Below are 22,461 nucleotides of genomic sequence, written 5' to 3' on the forward strand. Positions count from 1 at the left end.
ATCAGAAACTCACCATACACCACCAGCTCTGCAGGATCACTGTCCCTCTCTCCAACCATATTTGCGCCCACACAAACATACATGCCAGCATCATTCTTCCTGGTGTGAGAGATCATTAGTTTGCCCCCGCGCATCTGAAAAACAGCACAGTGACAGCTCAGGAGATTAGTCTTCATGGTGCCCTGAGTGAAGACACCAGATAGAAACAACTCAGAGTTATCATCACAGCGATAATGGAAAAATAATCCACATTTGGAAACTCTTGGTATAAATCATTAATCTCTTATATTCAGGCACTGTGTGAGTCATTTTGTTACACTTCAGCATAGTGGTGGACTGTAACTAAGTACATTTACTCAGGTATTGCACTTAGAAATACTAAAGTAAAGTATAAGTACCTATATTTATATTATTTATTCTTCAGTTTTACTAAAATTTGTAAGGAAATGTTATACTTCTGTTTTTCACAACCATTTGAAGGTTAGGATTTTACACACAAATCATATCATACCAATATAATATTCAACACTGTAACACTCACAGGGGTCAATTTTGTGCATTGACTACTTTTACTTTTGATATTTTGAGCACACTTAGCCAGTAATACTCCCATACCTGACTTAAGTAATATTTTTAATGCAGGACTTTTACTTGTAATGGAGTATTTTTATAGTGTTCTAGCAGTACTGTTAGTTTCCCTTAAGACCTGAATACGTCCTCCATCACTGCTTTTACTATTGATGTAAACACTGTCCTTCACCAGCTGGGAAAAAGAGAAAAAAAAGCTTTCAAACATCACCAGAGATAATGCCCAGCTGTTGATTTTACACATGAGAGGAGAGAACAAAAGTGACAGCAGAATCTGAGACATCCTCCAGTCCAAAGACAACCCCACCGAGTTATGGTCTATTGAAATTACTGTCATTGTAAACGTCTCTCTGAATGTTCATAATAAATATCTGGTTTATGAAAAAGATGAAAAACAAAACCAGTACAAAACCTGAGTGTTGTCATTGTTGTTTTCCCATGTATCCACAAGAATAAAGGAAACAATGTGATGCAATGGGCCTGAAATTAACAGCCTATAGCTCTCAGCCACAAGGCCATTTGCTCCTATTGAAGACATGCACATAAATATGTACATGTCTTCAACAGGAAAAGGCTAGTTCACAGAGTACATTCTCCCTAAACTAACCTGTAGTTTAGTTTAACGGGAGTAAATAGAGCATTTCTTGGGAACTATTTTCAGTCGTGGATTCATACACATTCAGTGATCTAGTGATAATTCATTGCTTATTCATTCATACTGATTTCCAGCTAAAATCTGCTCTAGATTTGGATGGAAATGTGGCTGCGTGACATGGAGGGTCCAGCAGAGTTTCCGGCATTGACCACACATGTACGGATATTTAGCAAAAAAGAACATTTTCCTCTGCGCTTTAGCCTCTAGTTCACAGCATCTAGTTTTTTAAAACGTTTTCACAATGCTGATTTTTCGAAACTCCAGTTTCTGTGTGCACATGTACAACAGAGAGTTCTCGAAATGATCATGTTTCTATCTTTGTGTAATGAGCATGTGTCTGAAACAACGGACTGGTTGGTTTATGCTTGGTTAGCACTGCCCAGCCATGTGCAAGCAAGGTGTTAAATAATTACAAATTAATAAATAATTAGCTACTGTTGTTTGTATTTTTACGTTAATACCAGCAAAGGAAGATAAGGAAGTGAATAAATAAATAATAACTTGTGGTCAAGGCCTAAGGGGTTAAACAGCTGTGTTTTTGTATCCTATTTATTTTGAAATGGGAACTCGTTTTGCTCCGTCCTTGTTCAGCATTTGCGTCAAACTCACAGAGATGCGCTCATCCTTGGTGCTGACTCGGACGTTGTTGCGTTTCCAGGACACGGTGGGTTCAGGGTGACCACGAGGAGGCACACACTCTAACACAGCGGGCTCTCCGGCGGCCACCACCACATCGCTCGGGGCCTGCCGGAAATCATCTCTCAGGACTAGAAGAAGGAAACACAAAGGAATCTAATTAGCTTCAGAAGCCTCGTCTGTTTGGCGTGTTTTAAGTAAAGGCTGGAAATCAGACCCACAGATCGGTGAGCAGCAGCACAGACACATGACGGCTGCAATAAAAGGAAACACCAATTCGCCTTGGATATCGTTTGGACTTGTTTTCTTGAGTGAACCATCTTCTTGCTGAGGGTTGGCTGAAAACAGGCTTATTGAGGGAAAGTCGATTATTGTGTTTGCATGTGCATGACTGCTCAAATCCCTGGCAACGTCCTTGTTAGACTGCGCTCTCTCTTTTAATGTTTTTACCAGGACTGTGTCCTACTCTGCTGTCTCTTCTGTCAGAGCAGATGAATAATGCACATCTCTCGGTCCAACATGGAGTAAACAAATAACAGCGCATTCATAATTTAGCCCATGTGTGAGGGAGAAAAAAAAGTGGCCTTTGCATTAATGAAAGGATGGCGTCTCTGGTTCAAAACGTGATCTTACAAATCTTCAACAAAATCAGCACTGAGTGAGAAAAGCCTATCCTCATGTCACCCCTGGAGTTTGCTGTCTCGCCACCCTGTCGATGGCGATGGGGTGAGATGACTTTGACACGGCGACCTTTGATATCTTCTAATCTTCTGCTGTGATTGACAGATGAAAGACTCTGTGAACTGTGAACTGAAGCCTTCTCATGAGACCTCCTGCACAATGGAAACTCAAACTTGGACGCTGACAGGCTTACATTTTCACACACACACACACACACACACACACACACAAAAACGACTTCACTCGTCATGCTGGACCACATCCTGTAGCTACAGCCTACAGCCTTTTTTCCCCACCAAAGTGTATTATTCCAGCATAATCAATACCTATATATCTCCTTTTACACTTTCATGAATATTTTAGTGAACTATCACAGATACAAAGACGAAAGATCAGCTGCTTTTGTGCCAATCTACAATCTGTGGCAAGAGACCCAACATGAACGACACGCTTCTCAAACAACAACTGAGCAATCACAAACCCCACCCTCAAAAAAGCAATTACCCAATCATAGCTTAGCATTAGGCACAGCACGCCTGTCAAGTCAGGAGTTTGGGTGGGTCTTTTTTTTTAGCCTTTCCAAAACAAAACATACAACAGACAAAGTGTATTGAATTGATTAAGCAGTGAGTTTATATATATATATATATATATATTTTTGCTCTAATGTAAGCTGCAATTAGCATGTTCGTCAAACTAGCTTACTACCCATAGCTTCGTTTTACCTCCAGAGGCAAGGGGCATTTTGGGGGGTTACAGTTTATTTTACCAAAAGTGGGCGTAAGCTGCAATATGAGATTTTACAGTAACAATAGCAGCTCTGTCCTGCAATGTTGTGGTTTGAGGAAGTTTACACTCCAACCAACCCAAACTACACCAAGTTAGCGCTACGTTACATGTAATGTTAGCATAAGGTTGCCAACTTTTAACCTCATCTTGGAGTGAGATTTGTTTGGGGGTTGGGGGCTGCTTTCCAGTAACTCTAACCCTGAGTAACACCCGACTAATTTACTAAATCAGATGAACCTTTCAGGTTAGCATGACTGAAATCTGTGGGCAGTGATTGAAATTAACAAACTATGCTGCATGAATATTATTTACTTTTTATTCTAACCTCATATCATCGCAAGAGCTTGCTAGAACAAATCACTTTTAATCACATTTTGAATAGTGGGGCTATCTCTAGTTAGTTAGCGCTAGCTTCGCTAGCTAGCTACAGTTGGTAATCTGCTAGTGACAGTTGTCATTTTAGCCAGCAAAATTCACAGCCATTAAACGGGAAGTCTGTATTTGTGTATTTATGTTAGACACTTCAATCAAAAGACCTATTGTTTAAAAAATGTGAATTTTGAATGGTAAATCCATAGCATTATCACTGTAAACTACACATTGACAGCGCTAGCAGAAAGTTTTACAGGCGTAGTGTAACTAGTGAACAATCAATAGGTTAAATCTCAGTTAGTCTTCACTCATTAGGATTTAGTACCATTACTGTAATCCACTTTAAATCAATTTGCATTTAGTTCATTCCTAGCCAATTACTAAATCTATGCCACATTAATTATCCCCCAGTATGTCTGTGTCAACATGGCAGCCCTGGCCTTCAATGCAGCATCAATATTCAGACCCACTTGGCTTGAATAAAATCTCCTCTGAAATGGCTTTATCGCAGCAATTTAAAGACGGAAAATCATTCCTCACTCTAGCTCGACGGCCGTAATTGTCTTGGGTAAACGGTTATGAATATTCCAGAGCAGCGGCCGACAGTTTTTTTCCGTCACGTCTGAAGTGGACATCAGTCAATCCATACATTATACTCTCTTTTCTTAAACTTGATCAGTGAGATGAGTTCATCAATCACACATGCGTTCTTAAACTGAATTTTACTGTAATGAAGTAGAAATTGACTCTTCAGTGAGTGAGAGAATGGCATTTCTTCTTCTTCTTCTTCTTCTTCTTCTTTTTAATGCCATGACATTTAAGCTCAGGAAAAGTGAGAAGGACTTCACAAAATGTAGACTCATTCAGAACTTCTAACCTGTTTGACATTAAACGTCTCATTACGCTGCAGTGATATTTAATCATTATTCAGAGCCAAACACCGTACGTCTCAGAGCAGGTGACTGTATGATAACAAAGGAGGAATTTTCCTGACCAGGGGTTCGGAGAGTCTGTAGGCATATATACAGCGCAGACATCTGCCACAGGAAAGCGAAATGGCCGAAAGATGCTCACAAAACTGGACAATTAAGTAGCCTCAGCAGGAGCTACAGCAAAGACATGGGCGGATTATGACCAGTAAAAGCACTCACACTCCCCTGAAAGGTCTGTTCACCAAATAACCGCGACCCTGTTCACTTGGCTGCCGATTTCAAATGCTTTGCAGAGCTGAAGGGCTAATTGAAAGCACTGCATTATTTTTAGACCTCCGTCTGTAAGGCCTGGTTAGATGGGTGCACAGAGACCTTTGTTTCACTGCCATGGTGACTGAAGTGAAAAAGTTATGGGGAGAGAGCTAATCCCTCAACCGACACACACACACACACACACACACACAGACAAAAACACACACAGACATAAACACGCATGCACGCGCACACCTTTAGTATTTGAAACCCAGAGTCCCCGGGCACAGACTCCCAGAAAGTGGGACATTTGAGGGTTGAAACACATGCCAGAGAGCAGAATATATTCCTGACATCACTACCCCCAAACACTGTGAAACACGAGCTCCAAAATTTTCTTTGAAGCTGTGTTCGAGTTAATGTGATCCTTCCTTGCGCCGACTTTAAAGCTCGCTACGCCAAACAGAGTTTCCCACGGATGTTTGTGTGTGATGATGATCCCGCCGCAGAATGGACCACATCGCCACAGAAACACTAAGACCAACCACACCCTCCTGAGGGGCTACTGTCCCTAACTTAACTCCTCAGACATAATACAACTAGGTCTTCCAAATAATCTCCTAAACCAGGCACGGCGCTATCGCTTCTGTCCGCCCACACTGCGCTCAGGCCGGGAGCGTGCGGTTACTGCGGGGCAGCTGAGGTCTGGCCCTGCCTCTGCACAGACAAATCCTCACATTCCCCAAAGGCACCTCCTGTGAGCTTAAATAATGGTAAAGCAGGGCTAAATGACTTTCAGCAGTTTCATCATTATTTCTGCGGGCGCTATTCCGAGATCGGTCTTTCATTTTCATAACTTTAATATTTCAGGGATATCCAGATTAGGAGATTTAATCTCCCAGAGAATATTCATCACTTGATTTTTAAGTGACATTTATCTCTATAATATTAGTGTTTAGCAGAGAGGAGCTCTAGGACTGCAGAAAGGCCATCTGTTAGTGTTTTTGAAAAAACTGAACAGGGGGAGGAAGGGAGATTAATCACAAGAAAATGGTATGTATGACATTCACACTCTGCAATGCATGCACAGATTCATGCAAATAGTTGACAGCGCTTTTATCGTTAAGTGACTGAGACTTCTGCTAAAATCGAGCAACCATGGGGCAAATTACTTAACAGTTCACAGGCTATTTACATGCCCAGCAAGCTGAAAGAAACACAAGTTTTAGAGACAGGGAAGAAAAAAGCTTTTGTGCTAAAGTGAAGGTAGCAGCGAGTGTAGGAAGCAGACAGCGTGGGCCGGACAGATGTGCGAACGGTTACCAGGCTCGCTGTTTTCGCGGCTGACAGGTAGGAGGGTGGACAGAGAGGTTAAAGGGCGGCAGAAGCGTGCACATTTTTGAGAGCCTGAGACGACTCGCCGCCTGGCTCCTATTGTTCTTTTATTTCGGAGAGCAGTAAACCCGTTAGGGAGGTGGTCTAATCCCATTGCCATGATACTGCCCTGTCACAGCTAATGGAGGCTTTGCCTACAGAGAAGAGAGATTGCTTTAATCCACCCATTGTCTGATTGTGTTGATGGAGGATGATAAGAGACTCCAGGGCAAATAGTCTTTATGAAAAACTCACGGCAATAAATTCCTCCACGTACCACAAATGCGATGGTGTCTCAGCTACGAGCAGACACTGCATACAAGCAACACATTTTGCATTATCGTGGCACACAAACCACAGAAGGGGTGATTTGCACAATTCAGTCAATCTATTTTATTGCATCCGAGTACAGATCAATTCGAAGCTACACATATAAACCTTCACGGATGATATATATCAACAGATTCTCCCCGTTGAAAGAAGAATGTAAAGCAGAAGAAGCCAAGAAACAAGCTGCAACCAGAAGTTTGATTCCTTCTTAATCCCTCATCAGGAGTAAGGGGAACATCTGGCTCTAAAGCCTTTTAAACAAGTTTTATTTTTTATTTGTCCTACTTTTATTCTAATCCTGCCACACCATGTGACTGTCTCCTCGCTGAGACATTCACATTCATGATTTTGAAATAGACACTACTACTGCACCCCCCCTCCTCCCAGTTTCTTGCTTTGTTTAAAGCCAAAAACCCTGTTTGGAAAAAATGGAGGAATAGATTTCAGTCCACTCCCACTGTCTCATTATTCCGGTTTTTCAACAGCCAGGCAAGTCAGACGGTCACTGGCAGCTTACAGTGAAAAGGGAAGAGAGAAGAAAAGACAGAATAATGACTGCTGCTGGCATTTCCCAGCAAAGCGAGCCCCTACTACGAGCTACTCTAGAAGGCGGCAGCAGCAGCTATACAAAAAACATAACTTGTGGACCTGAGGGTGCGCAAAATGCATTTGAGCATAAAAAAACATCACCTCAACTGCAGCTGTGCAGCAAATAGGGACTGGCTGTTCAGAACTAAGAAATCTATCTAAGTGCTTGAATCCTTTTTGTGTTTTGTCACAAACCCCCATGACTCAGAGGTGAAGTCAGCATTTGTTATAGCTCTATTACCTTCTGCTTAATGAGGTACACATCCATATCCACATAATTGCCATGTTGCCTTGTGTGAATTATGGGTGAGACTTCCTTTCACTCAACTGTCACCTGCAAGAGTTAGTGGTGTGCTACAGGTGTCCTCCCGTTTCTTAGAGCTTTTTGGGAAATACATGACGTGGGAACACAAACTGTCACACCTTCAACAGGTTAATGTGCTCATGCCTCTCTGCTGCCGAGTGGACGAATCAAGTTAGATTAGCTGAAACATTACAGTCCAGCGACAGGTTGCGCTGGTCACAGCCGCACCAACAATCATGCTAAACTAAATCTATGGTCTTCCACAGTTCAGTAACACAGTAGCTGTGATACATTTACAAACATGTATGTTATCTCAACATAAGCAACCAGTGATGATGTGAGGATTTGCAGCTGCTCTTTGTCACACAGAACTGAATATCTCTGCGTTTGGGACAACTGGTTGGACAGAACAAGACGTCTGAATTAATGTCGTTCAAGAGCAATTAGCTCAAAAGAGCAAACTGAGCTGAATCACCTCCCGAAACGATGCGTTCACTTCTCAGCCAGTTCAGTTGAGCTCCCAGTCGGCTGCAAGCGAACGTGTCGGGACACACTCGCTGACTGCGTGATTCAAGTCATCCGTTTGCAGGAGGACTGGGGTGTGTTCAAGGCAGCAAATACAGTCGATCGGGGTTGCTAACATTTAGCTGCAATGATTCAACATTGGTCTTGGACTGCAATCCAGATATGTGACTAGATCGACATTCATAGGTTAACATTTAATGTTTCTGCGTACAGCCAAGCGCCCACACACACAGAAACTCACACACACACTTTACTGTTTTGAAAGGAAGACACTCACTGGACGGAGTGAAGTATCATCGCTTGCAATGTGCGGTGATACAGGCGATATGAAAATTGGGTGGCTTGGCTTGGACAATCAAAAAGGGATTACTCCTGTCAGTGGTGGTTTCCATCAGTTTCCGCAAGAAGACGAATCCAGAGGAGGTGACTTGGCTTTACGTCTGCTTTTAGACAGATTTGCTCCCGCTCGTTTAACAAAACACGCCCGTGCTGATAAGCCTCACAGCTTTTACATTGTTCATTGCTTCATCGTCGCTGGCAAAATAGAGTCATTATAATCACATTAATCCGATTAAGGTGGGACAGTCGTCGTTCGCACATTATTATTTTTCCCAAAAAGGGAAGACAACTTTACACTACAGCTGGGAATCATGCTTCTCGTGTCGCTCAGACATATTTTGTGTGTCTTTCTTTTGCATCAACTACGGTCACGTATACCAAACCACGACGTAAAGAAAACAGGACAAATGTTTTTCAACATGAATGATAATATAGGCAAGAAAATCAATTGCCTTAAAGAAGAATTTCATATGGCCACTAGAAGATCACCTGTAACAGTGCACTGCTGAAAAGTGCACCCAAACCCTGACAGGAAATCTAGAAACTGTCAGCTTGTTTGACATGCAGGTGCACACAACGCACAAGATTTAGGAGGTGTGCGCATTGGCTCCTCTGCCATCCATGTTTACCCATAACACCCGTTTATATATCTCAGCAGAGGCAATTCCAGCTAACTGTCACCAAAGCCAGATCAGTGAGAAGAATAAGCGGGCCTCGTGCCCATAATTCACGGAGAGAGCGACTGAAGTGCAAATCTGCGGCCCACTGCAGAGAAAAATCTTAGTCATGCAGCACAATGCATTATGCATCATTCACTGGCAATTAATGTGTAATTAATGTGGTTAAACCCAGGTTAGTGTCAGCACTCCTGCTCCCGACGCAGACGTACTAGCAGAGGAACAGATGGATCTGTATTAATTACTGCTCAGTGGGAGTTTTAAAGCTCTCCTCCTCCCACCTGTTGTCCCTCAGACTCCTGCTTCACACACAGCCACCACCAAGACACACTCCAGTATTTCTGCAAGACCACCAGCTTAAAACTGGCCTCTCATTAACACTGCATAGCCCCCTCCCCTCCCCTCCCTGCCAGAGCTAATTGGGTCACTACTTACCCCACAGTCAGCACAACCTCACACAGAGGGGAGGGGGAGTCTAAGACCACCACCATGCTGCCTTAGCATATGCCCTCACTAGCCAGAGGCAGTGAGATTAGAACAAAACAGGCACTTATTAATACTGTTAGTCACTCAGTGCCTGCAGGTGAGTCATCCCTTTACCAATATGACTGTACTGTAATCTCCAGATGCACACAACGCTAAATTTCATTATCAACAATTTAAAGGAGGCACTATGACAGCGCATGCATCATATCTTTTCCCCGTTTGGATATTTGCATTAGTTGCAGCTGCTTATGGTTTCCAATATAGAGTATATCTGAGGAGGCCGTCCCTATTTTTGGACACGAGATGAGTTCACCCAGCCATGAGCATTTACAGTACACACGCTGCCAAGTAAGGAAGCCTCAGTAAGGTGGAAGATAAGACCGTGCTCAAATTGCTGTTTTGTGTTTTTTAACGAGGACAGTTCGACCTTGCTAATCTAATGCTCCGACGTCTAATCAACCCGCTGGCTAATCCATTTCCCCGTGCCAAAGCGAGCCGAGGGCCGAGCCACACTGGCACAATTAGGAGGGGAGGAAGACAATGGCACGTGTCCCGGACCGAGGAGGGAAAATAATAGACACGGCTCCTAGTGGGAGCTTTTTACTTCAGTGCACTTTCGGAAAGATAGGAGGAAAGCTCCCCTGCTGTACTCTCCAGCAGCAGCAGACAACACATCTGTGCAGAGGACATACAGCCATACATGCATGCTCACATGTGGCGTTGGTAGACACAGACCGGACTCTCAGTGGATGTGATGATAAGCCGTCTGCCATAGAGCAGGTCTGCACAGGCCAGCGACTCATTACATTTCCCAGTATAACTGAGCCGTGATGGTTTATTTTCTGTAAAACCGATCAAGCAACAATGCTAAAAAAAAAGAGTTTCTCAGATGCTGCTGTTGTTTGTCACATGTGACAGTTAACTGAATATCTTTTTGCATTAGACTGTTTTTCACCATTTCCAACATTTTAAAGACAAAATGCAAACAATATTCATTGATAATAAGAATACTGTAGCTCTGATTTTCTGTGCCTATGTGGATTAATACTGTTATGACCGTGTGGATGCCGGCAAGGCAAGCGGAGGTCATTTAAAGTGAAATTCTGACCTAACCTGGGTGTTATTTCACACTTTTGACCATTAGTCACGGTAACACCTTTTTCACCACCTCCACTGATTTGGAAAACTCAGATTCTGACAAGAGCGACACCAATCAGGGCAGGAAGCACAAGCCTCCTACAGCTTTCCAAAGCTCTTCAGTTTAACAGGAATCATCGAAAACACTTCTCGTTGAGTCTGGCCAACATTAAACACAGAAAATAGTCCCCCTGCAGCTGTTGCAGTGAGAAGCCGAGCATAACAGATCGACTATGACACAAAGGCAAGTGTTTGAAGCGATGTTTTTTCTGTTAAACTGAAGTGTTTTGATTGTTGCAGGAGGCTCGCGCTACCGACTTACGTCGATCTTGCCAGACTCCCCAAATCTCTGGCATAGAGATGGAGATTTCAATTAGGGATGCATTGATGAGCATGTTTCTCTCCTGATACTGAGTCCGAGAACCCAAATTAGGCTAAACCCTAAACTGATCCAACTGCTATTTCTGTCTATTTCCCATGTTTAAAGTCTGTACAGCACACATTCATTTAAATCATACTTATGTCAGCTAACATGGGGTCGGGGATGCTGTGGTGCTGTGGAGCCTGGGATCCACCATGACTGATTGATTTTTGTTGGTAGGAGAAAATGCCTCTGTACGCACCTCTCGGCACCTGTATCTATCCACCATAACTGATTAAGGTTAAGGTGAAAAAAATACCAGAATTAGCCTTTAATGCCCAAAGAAAACTTTTTGAAAATCTCAATAACTTATCTACACACATCATAGCTATCATATCCATGTCACCTACACACATTAGTCGCGTACTTAAATCCATGACTGGTTTGCTAAATTGGTCATGTAAGTAGTTCAGTAGCTAAAATGCTCCAAAAATGTTTGAATTCACTGGGGTGTCTCCTCTCGAGCTGCAATTAAACACCTAACACAAAAAAAAAACAAAAGACAAAATACGCCGTTGTCACAGCAGCCTAAAATTAGGAACAAATCCACAGGCCAGGCCACTTATTAATGAATTTATGTCCACCATCTTTCCAGGGTTTGCTCCCTGCAGTCTGGTTGTTTCATATCATTATTTTTAAGCACAGCCAGCTCTCGAGTGGACCTCCAAAAAGCTGCCACACGGCTGCAAAAAGATCTGGGACACCACTGCGAAGCTTCTGCACATATATCAACATATAGGGCAAAAAAAAACGTGCCCAGACACACACACACTTCGAGGACTATGATCAATAACGTGGAGCCTTACTGGCTACGTCGAGTGAAGCATTGCGACTAATGGCCTCTCCCAGGTAGTTGCGGGCCACACAGGTGTAGACGCCCTCATCTGGTTTGCTCCGGCGTCCGTGGACGATGCGGAGGAAGAAGAGGGAGCCGCTGGGCAGGAGCATGCGGTGAGAGCGGGGGTCGTCTTTGTCCGTCTCCACGCGCTCGCCATCCTTATACCACTCTATACTGGGAGTGGGTCTACCCTCTGCCTTGCAGTTGAGGGTGGCGGGCTCCCCCTTGGAGACAATCAAATCCGAGGGGTCCTCCACAATCCGAGGTGCGCTGTCTTCAAACCGTGCCCGGGACCCTGTGAAGTGGAGATGAGGACAGACGTTATCTATCCATCTGACCACCTACCATTCATGAAAACATATAATCTCTTTCCAACAAGACAGACAGCAGCAAACACCAAAGGCAAAAACATCCTCTTTCAGAGACGCTTTTTGTGTGTTGGATAAATTTGTGTGCAGCGAAGCAGTAAATCACCGGTAATCTCTCTTTGAAGGTTGACTCTGAATTCAAAGTGAGATATGATGTTTTCCAGAAACAACCGGTTCCTCTCAGATCACTACATTTAATATTCATTTGTTCTTGGTATAGTTCGCAAATAGCAAAACACAGTCACCTCATATTGCCTATTGGCAAAGGGAGCATATATTTAGCGGGGTATTTTCACAGAAGACACCACGTGTACAAAGGATGCAATCACCCATGTGATATGGTAATGGTCAATCTCTGTGTCAGGCCTGTGGCAGAGGTAGAGATGATAGTCGGTGGGACGCTAAGAATAAGACCATAGGCAGACCTGTGTAAAGGGAGAAAGACCCACGTTGAGTGAATGAGTGAGGCAGAGCGATATAGATAACTCCCATATCCCTCTCCTTGGGGATCCATTACTATCTTCCCTTGGCTGCGAGGGAAAGACACACTGCATCAAGTCATAAGGTAGGCTTTTAGAGCAAGACCAAATGTCTCTAGCAGTGTGTTACAGTTAGAAAAATGAATAATTCAAAACGCCGCTGCTTTTACTTTGGTTCTGAGGAACAGATGGTCTCTCCCTCACTCTCAGAAAAAAAAAAAAGGAAGAAAATGAAATGGTCACTGTGCCACTGATTATTGTGCTGCTCTGTCTGGGGCATTATTTTCAGCTCATAATCTAGACTGCATGAAAATCCTCCATTATTATTGGAGAGGAGCAGTCAAGAGTAACCTAATGACACACATGTTGTTGCACATGCTTCATTACATTATACTTAAATCTGAGGCATCAGGATAAACCCTCACTTTTCAGCTGTAAGCAGATTTATGTCTTTTCATGAACTGATTTGATGCACGCAGGCCAGGAGTCGCCATGATGGCATAAACCTGAAGTAAACATCTAAAGAGCGATCTGAGCGCTCTCAGCTAACACCCCGGGGTCACGAGCCAGGACAGCTCAAAACACTAATGCAGGATGCGGATGAATACTAATCGAGGTATTAAAATGTGCCATAGCACCTCCAGTCAGTCCCGGCAAAAAACACACATTTTGTTTACAAGAAGAGAACAAGTGTAAATCATTTCATGCTCGAACTAATCCTCTAAGACCGTAGCAGACTTTCCTTTAGATTATATTCACATCTGTATGGTGTTTGTGATGAGTACATATTGGCACATCTGCCTGCGTTTGTCCACAGAAAATGTATTTTGACTTTGAAGAAGCGCCTCTGCAGCCCAGTCATGTCCTGCTGCTGAACCCTGTTTTTAAAGGACTCACTGGCAGTCTCAAATCCCAAGTCATGTAATACAGTTACATCACTCTGAACTCTTCCTCTCCTATCATAACTGGATTTTACCACAAAAACAAACAAAGATTACTAGAGCAGTTTAATGTGGCATTACCATGAAGTTTGTATATTTGGGGAAAAAAAAAAAAGATCCATGCAGTCTGAAATATCTGGTGCTACAACCGAGGAAATTAAGGTCTGTTTTTTGGCCAAGTGCCAGAAACACTGGATGCTGCACGTCATAATGCAGCCGAGGTAACCCTGATGACGTCACTATGACATCATTGGGGTTATTTCGTCAGACAAAATTAGATGAATTTATTGAACAAAAAAAAAAATCTAAAGCAGCTTTGGTAGAAGACAGGACCTGAACTCCAGGGTGTTTCTCTGCCTTTACACAGATGATACTCATCTCAGAAATGTAGTCAAATTAAATGTTTGTCTTTATGGGCCGACCCTCAGCTCTTAGCACATAATGCTACAAAGAAAAGAAACTTTGTCGTCTTGAATTGCTTCACTTCACTTCACTTGCTTTTGGCTGCTTGGGGGCAGCAAAACAAGCTATAAACACAGCATTGACATGTTATCGCCTTAAATAGTTGTCTATTTATAGATGCAGCAGTTACAGAGCAACATTAGCATGTATTTAGAGCAAAAAATCTGTCCACCTGATTAAAGTAAGTGCCACACCTGTGCTCTTTTAGCTCTGTTTTCGGTCTCCACCAGCTGCTGAGGGAAATATCTGGCTCTGCTAAATGCGCCACAGCTGACGGTGTCTTGCTGCTATTTGGTGCCGAGCAGATAGCGTAAAGTGAGTTTTTAGGGTTTTTTTCTTTTGCAAAAAGAGCGATAAAGCTAAACAGTTTACAATAAAGCTGTGGCCCTGAAAGCTGAAAGGAGGTGCAGAGTCCTGCGGCGACTCTCTGCAGACTCGTACGAGCGACCTCTTTCACATTACACACCCACTGTTAACATGAAAAAATGATCAGTGCAGCTTTAATGTTTGCGTTAAGTAATGCAAGAGGAACATTTATTCTCCTGAGGGACTTTTACGAGCTCATACTGTTAATAATACATGTGATTGTTTTATAATTAGTGAGGCTGTGTGTGTGTGCGACGGTTGTTTTGTGTGAATAAATCATCTTGTTGTGATCTTGTATAAATGTAATTTGTATTTTTATTCCCTGAATACAACCCTGATTCCTAAAAAGTTGGGACGCTATGTAAAACATAAATAAAACATAATGTGATCATTTGCTAATAATGTTTGACATTTATTCAATTGAGAACAGCACAAAGACAATATATTTAATGTTTCACCTCATCAACCTAATTGATTTTCGTAAACAATCTGCTTATTCTGAATTTGATGCCAACAAACTGTTTCAAAGAAGTTGGGACAGGAGCAACAATAGACTGGGAAAGATGAGGAACGCTCCAAAAACACCTGTTTGGATCATTCCACAGGTAAACAGGTTGATTTGTGACAGTCGTTGACAAGCGAGGATGAAGCGAGGGTACCCACTTTGAGAACACATGATTGTATAAAGGATGTTGCTACATGAGCTCGACAACAGGAACACTCTGTCCCAGCTGTTCAGGAATCAGGTTGTAAATAGTTTAACTTGTGTATAAAATAATTTCTACATTTGCATGAGGATGTTTTATTCTTGCTGATCACTGTATAATCCTTGATACACTCAAATCTCTCTCCACTGGTTTGAACGTCGAGTGCATTTCAACTATTAGTATTGTTTAAAACAGCTGTCTCCCATAGTCACTGATTAATCTGATCAGTTTCAAATTGATATCAAACTTTATGTTAAGGGCTTTTTTGTGACAAATAACATTATATTTATTTACAGGCTAAATGGTTAGCTCCAATCAGCCAATAATACCATCAGCGTGCCATTAACCACACCGCTAACCATTAGCGATGGGTAATCCTTTTATTCTATACATTTATAGCAGCTGTCGTTGTGGCTCTCTGTTTGTGAAGTTGCCTTCCAGCGTTTATGAGATGCAGCTGTCCTTGTGCTCGGCGTGTCAGCACATATTGTGAAGTCTTGGTTGCTTTCGGTTGGTCTGAATAGCACGATTGTCACTGTGGCAAATTCTTGTGCATTCATTTTATTAGAGGAGTACATATTTGAATGAAACTATCAAACAGAATTTTAACGCCCACAGCTATGCAGACGGAGTCCAGTCGGGAATTAAAACTGCATCAGAAACGCAGGTGTAAAGATTATTAATGAGGGTTAATGGGTTCTGAGTACAGCTACAACTATCATGCAACAGAATCAATGCGGCGGCATCCTGATGTATTACAGAGAAAGCAGTCAATTGTCATTGTCAGAAAGAGAAGAGCAAACAGCTGCCAAAGTGACAAGCAACAACTGGCTCCTGAGACAAGTGTGCAATCAGCGAAAAGTCTACGCCACCTTGAGCACGACAGCAACACATTTTCTTTGTGAGAGAGAATATTTTCACAGTAATGTCGGCTTCGTGACAGGAAGATTGCGGTGCAGTGGTTGAAAGCACCTTTCAGCAAGAGGAAACTCTGTCAGCCCCACCTGTGACACGCAACATAAAAAAACATCACGGGCGATAATGGGGACTTTTTTCGGAGGTGCGTTTTTAGTCGGATCATGAACACGGCCCAGTAGAGCCGGCGGTAGGTCCTCAGAGGTGTCCCAGTACGTATGGGAGATCAAGAGTGTGACTTGATTTGTGTGAAAATACTAATCTGGGGCATTCTGGTGTGAAATCATCCTTTAAATTTACAAGGGATGAGCAAGAAGGGAAGGACATGGCCACTCGTATGCGTGAGATTCAGAACAAATTACATAAACATAAGAGATGTTTCACAACCTGCCGCTTCAGTTCATTTAAGCTCTTCACGAAGCTCACACCTTTGTTCAATAAGTAGAACATTGTCAATTTATTGTTCAATCAGCTTTATGAAAATATTATTTTGCAGGCTTCTGAATAAGAGATTTACGTCTGACTTCTTCAAGTGGTTTCTCGCCAGCAAACTAAACACAAGAGCAGTGTTTCCTGGTGAAAAACAATCCAAGCGCTGCGTTGTTCAACAGCTAAAAATGTCCAGCTCGACACATGCATTGATCCAAAAGGCTTGTATTGAATGTTACATACATTATCAATTCCAAGGTAGTTACGAAGCACATCATCATCGTGTCAAAGCCTTGGCCGTATCGGAGTGTACGAATCAATGCGAGTGTTTTAAACATGCGTTAACTTCCAGTGTGAGGGGCAAGAGGGAGTCGAGATCCATGAGAGTGAATGGCAGCCAACCTTGAGCTGTCATCCGACGTGGAGGGGCTTTGTGAATGACTGTGCCGGCTTCCTGCAAGGTTATCACTCTCTAGTAGGCTACGCTCTCAAGGCCATCCTGTGTACAAATGAATGTGTCAGGGCGAGAGGCAGGGGTGCTTTTCATGGAGATACACAGTAAATTTAACAGCTCTACTCATTTGATACGTGATGACATTGAAGCCGATGCTCTCTCTGTTATAGGTTCCAATATTTATGGGTTCTCCCATTACTAGACCGACAATATGTCAACGATTGACAACCAGCTGGTCTAATGAAGTCTTTTAAGGTCTTGTTAAGATACATTTTAGTAGCCTTTAGTGTCTTTTTCTGCTTTTTGAAAACTGTAGTCTTTATTGTATAATATGGGACTGATTTGTAGTTAAGTTAAGAAATCATGTACGGTTAATATGCATTTGACTCTTTATCCAATGCTCTCAAAAGCTGCTTAGAGTCTTTCTACCTTTCTGAATCCAGCTGGTATGACAGTAATTCATGTGTGAGAGAATCATGGCACTGATGTACAAATTTGAGGCCTCAGTAGTTAAACTGGTGTCCCAAATTGAACTTGATTCTATTCACAACTTTTTTAATGTGTGTTTTACGTGTGAGTTGTGACTCTATTATTATGCATAAACTCACACGCTACTTACAGACTTTGAAAAACATACAGTTTTGCTGACACTGAGGTGTAAACATGAATATTGAGGATTAAAGGTATTGCAGCTTGGTTTTTTTTTAGCATGTAGACATATGACTGCATCATCAGCCTACATCTGAGGTCATTCACATACAAACTAAATCACAGAGGACCCAAAGTTGAACCTTGGGGTACACCGACATAATTATTATTGGCACAATTAGGAGTTATGGTGCAATATCAACATTCATTTGGAATTGCGTTTGTGTTCAAATGATTAATGCAAGTCCAATAAAAACTCTTTTTGCTCTGTTTTTGGTCTCCATTCCCTCCTGAGGGAAATTTCTGGCTAATTGCTCCACCAACTAGATGCTAACCTTTCCTGTTCACCATATGGTGCACAACAGATAGTGTGCAGTGGGGTATAAAAAGATTTTTTTGCTGCCTGCCAAGGACAAAAACTAGGCTTTAAGTTGTGAGAGGTAAAGTGGCTGGACAGATAAACAATGAGCTGAAACTCACTATGAAGGTTTGTAAAGCAAAGGGGCTTGCAGGTTCATGTCATAATTATCTGTGTGTTCATCTATATGAACTACCTGATGAAGGTCTGAGGTCCATGGACCGGGACAATGTGTAAATTCTTCATTCTGATTTCAGTGGTATTAATAGAATTAGGGCTACAAACTTGACTCATTATAATCTAATTGTGTGTTTATGGATGACTAGATGTAGTAATTGTCATGACTGCATCTGATCTGTGAGAATTTCTTCATTTATTCACAAAGCAAATGAAAAAATCCAGAGATAGCAAGCAACCACAGTCAAATGAAAGCCCATTAGTGCCGCACGCAGCTCTGATAGACAAGCTATCACATTGGTCCTAATTGCAAACTCAGACACACGCCCACATGTTTGCTCATGGCGTCTCCTACGTTTATGCCTCATCGAACACTTGGAGTTATCAGGGAAAGAGCTGAGGGGGTGATCAAGATCACGTCTCGGAAACCCTGTTGATTCAGGCTATATTTGGCGTTTCTTGGCTCCTAGCTGTGGCAATGCATAACGAGGGGCGCCTGTATTAATTAGTATTTTAAATATTAACCTTGCATCCTCCCCAGGGGTAGAAGTGTACTGCTGTCAGGCTAATGTGTGAAAACAACAAAGCCTCAGAGGGGATGTCTCTGTTTTGCTTCAAATCTCGGTGCCTTTTAGCGACAGCCAGGCTGCGAGTGAAACACACACAAGAACCTGGACCTGTCTCAGCTCACAGCTTGATATCTGTTGAAAAACACAACTATCTACCTGTTAGGCAGGCTGCTCGGTGACTAACTTACATGCAAGTTAAAGTGAGACAAGAGCAGAAGGCTGGCAGCTTGTCTGTGGGGCCGGTGGCTGTCTGCTGAGATTTACTTGTGTCTTTTTCAATTTCAATTCATTTACATACTTAAAAAGGCCAAAAACATTCAAGGAGTTCTTGTGACTTTGCCAAATAATCTCTGTGGGAGCGCGATAACGTTCGACAGCAAACTAAAGCTCAAAGCAGAGACGTCAGGTTTGAATTTCCTCCGGCGGCTGTCTGGTCTTTTTGAGCCTTTGTTTGGCAACTGTCCTCCTCGGCCGTAATCTCATCTCTAAATGATGTCATCGCCGACTGTACCAGAAGTGGGACATCATCGACGTCCGGCCAACATGACTCAAGCCTGTGGCACAGAGCAGTTTCATCATCCACGGCCATTTCATCAGGAGGGACTGTGAGAGGCTTTAGTCCGCCTTCAGCCATATTTGTCACTAAGTAATGAGCAGGAGGACAGAGTGGACACAAATCACCAGCTAAGGGTTGTTTAGCATCGATTAGTTCCACAGTAAACATGCCAGCAGCTGAGTGTGAATGTAGCTCAAGATAACTGAGATTTCAATGAGAGGTATTAAGGTCTACACTGATGGCGTCTTAATTGAGATTTGGCTTGTGTGTGTGTGTGTGTGTGTGTGTGTCTGAGCTGCTGTGTGAAATTGAACGCAATTTAGTGAAGAATGACGTTTTTTTTTTTGCTTTCAATCACACAGAGGCGCATGCAAAAACCCTCGCCACACATCTTAAGACCAACACAGAAGACAAACAAAACATATCTAACTGATGTTAAATCACACATTTCTTATTTCCTTTCCATAAAAAAAACAACAGAATAAATCGAAGCAGTGAGCAATTTGTCTCAACGCAGCTCCCGCAGAGCTCGAGAGTTTGAATCCTCTTCTATCAAGTGATTTTTATGAAAATACACATCACCCTACCGGAGCGTGCCGTATGACAGAGGTGGGAATGAGGGGAAATACCCACTCCAGATTAATGGATGTAGGCAGATGGTGTGGGTGTTGAAAAGTGCCTTTAATGTTGAGAGGTGGCTCCGGTCTACAATAATGAGGCAGAGTGAATGGCACAGGGGCCGCAGAGCTGAGGATTTATATGTCACATAATATAGTAGATCATTGAGGTAGATGTAAAATAGAGCTGGACTGATATATTGGTTGGGTCGATTCATCAGCTGATGTTTATTTGTTTCAGATAAATTGGTGCTGATATATATTTCAGCCAATAAGTGACATTACAGTCCTGAAATAAAGATAAGTTTAAGGTGATTTGGAAGCAGCAGAAACATCACACAGACTTGCTGGTGAACATTTAGCTGGTGGAGACCAAAACAGAGCTAAAAGGAGAGTGAATGCTGGACTTAAATTGTTGTTGGTGTTGTGTTTACAGCAAATTCTTACTGGCAACTGCCCCTGAAAAAAATCAGTTATTGCAGTTTATTGCAGAGTTTTCTTCTAGAGTGAACGATCGTGTGTGTTCTCGAGGCCAAACAAACACACTGAATTCCTTGCAGAACATTTGAGAAGCCGACTTTTGCAACATATATTAAATCTTGCATTGCGGTTATTTGTCTTCTGGCACTTTAGCAACTCCCCATCAGCGGTATAGCATGAATGAAACCCCCAGCAGGATGTAAACTGCACCGCCATGTACTCGTCAGAACGGGGACCAACTTGTAAAAACATTGCTCCATAGCGCGACTACAGGTCAAAAACTCAAAGGGCACCTTTAAAGGAACAATGTGTGAGAAGACCTGTCGAAGGTCACTACAAACAAACAGAGCAGCCGCTAACTGCTGCTCACTATACTTATTGCTGTGGCTAACTTTAGCTGTGGCTACCAAATGCTGTTAGCTAGTCAGCCCAGTTACCCTGACTGGAGTCTGCTGCCCGGGACCTCGGAGCACAGGGGGATTGTTGCCACCGGCAACAGATCTGAGCCTCCTAGAGAACACAGTCAGATCGGACAGAACTGAAGGCCACTTCTTCACATTCTGCTGATAATGTCTTAATATATGTTTTAAGCTAAAATTCTGACCGTTTCTTTCACATTTGACCTTTAGGGGATTCTATCAAAAATGTCTGGTTTGTTGCCTGTGTGTCAGCTGACAGAAAAACTCAAAAATCAATTAGTAATAATCATGCATTGACCTCAAAAATACAGAATCAGCCTGGCTCTACTATAGCTGTAATTTGTGGCTTCAGTGAAATAGACATTTAATACATCAACCACAACATATTACAATTGTTTTTTTGCGAATGAAAAACAAAAAATCTGCACTTTAATGAATTGTTTTTCTGAGCCCTGCTTTTAATTTAGGAGTTTAGATTAAGCCTGGAAAATTTAAGCTGTCATAAGAGCAGTGGTTAAAATAATAATTATAATAATAATAATCTCTTTCTCAGAGGTAATGGAAATGATCTGTTAAAAGCCTTTTCTTTTAATAATATGCTGGATTCTCAGAACCACTTTAGGTGGGAGGTGGAGGCTTGTCAGACTGTGACACCGTCCCTGAGAGTTCACGCGCTGGCAGCTGAGCAGAAAGTGAGAGTTAAATGGTTTCACTTTGGCTGCAGGGAGCCTTGGAGCCTTTGACCTCTCCTGCCGCCTAATGGCCTCCCTGTGCGCCCACCTCTGCGCTGGGGGGGGCGTCTTCTCGCCATTAACCGGTGGTGTTTAAAATATTGTAATTCTATGCGCGCGTGACATTTTGCCTTCTCAATCCGTTTTGTTGGGAGGATGCGCTCAGCTCCCGCAGCTGTCTGGGAAACACAACATTTACATCCATCTGGAGGGACAGAAAACACGATAAGACGCGTGAAATGCGCCGAGATGGTCACGCCACGGGCTGTGAGTGCGTGTGTGTGTGTGTGTGTGTGTGGGAGAAAGCCAGAGGAAGAGCAAGTAGAAACACCTTTCTGCTTGTGTGCACACATGTATTACCTGATGCGATGGTGATGAGTGAGACAGTCACAAGTAGCAAATTTCCAAAGTTCATCTCCACACTGTCCCGGTGTCAGATCCTCCGGAGTCTGCAGCCTCAGTCCGCTTAAACGATCAGCTCAATCAAAACCCCCACTGGCTCAAATTTGGCTAAAACTGGTGAACTGCTCGGCTGAGATGTTTCAGATCATCCCCAAAAAACTTTGACGGCGCTCCCAGAAACCCATGCCAGCAGCAGGGTGGTGATGAGGAGGAGCAGCAGCAGCAGCAGCAGCACCGCCCCGGAGGATCCTAATAACAAAACTCAGCAGCACCACTTCTTCATCCCCGCATGGTCACACACACACACACACACACTTCTCTCCAAGATGTCCTGCTGCTGCTCCCAAAAACAAAAAAAAAGCAGGTTTAACTATATTTATCGGTCTCATAAATAAAAGACGTCCTCTCTCTCGGCTCTGATCCGGCCAGTCGCAGGTTGCGGCGTCAGTTTGAGCGAAA

General features: G+C 42.8%; 1 protein-coding gene across 1 annotated transcript in view; it reads right to left on the reverse strand.

The window, feature by feature from the left end:
* The window catches only part of LOC121608751 (roundabout homolog 2-like), a 48,883-nt gene extending 26,868 nt beyond the window's left edge, over positions 1–22,015 (reverse strand). Inside the window, exons 1-4 of the mRNA XM_041940082.1 lie at positions 21,961–22,015; positions 11,893–12,219; positions 1,853–2,010; positions 14–134 (exon numbers count right to left, since the gene is read on the reverse strand). Coding sequence (XP_041796016.1) covers positions 14–134; positions 1,853–2,010; positions 11,893–12,219; positions 21,961–22,015 — 661 coding nt within the window. The remainder of the gene's footprint in view (positions 1–13; positions 135–1,852; positions 2,011–11,892; positions 12,220–21,960) is intronic.
* Positions 22,016–22,461: the final 446 nt, after the last annotated feature.

Source organism: Chelmon rostratus, chromosome 7, assembly GCF_017976325.1.
Source record: "Chelmon rostratus isolate fCheRos1 chromosome 7, fCheRos1.pri, whole genome shotgun sequence".
Taxonomy (NCBI): domain Eukaryota; kingdom Metazoa; phylum Chordata; class Actinopteri; order Chaetodontiformes; family Chaetodontidae; genus Chelmon; species Chelmon rostratus.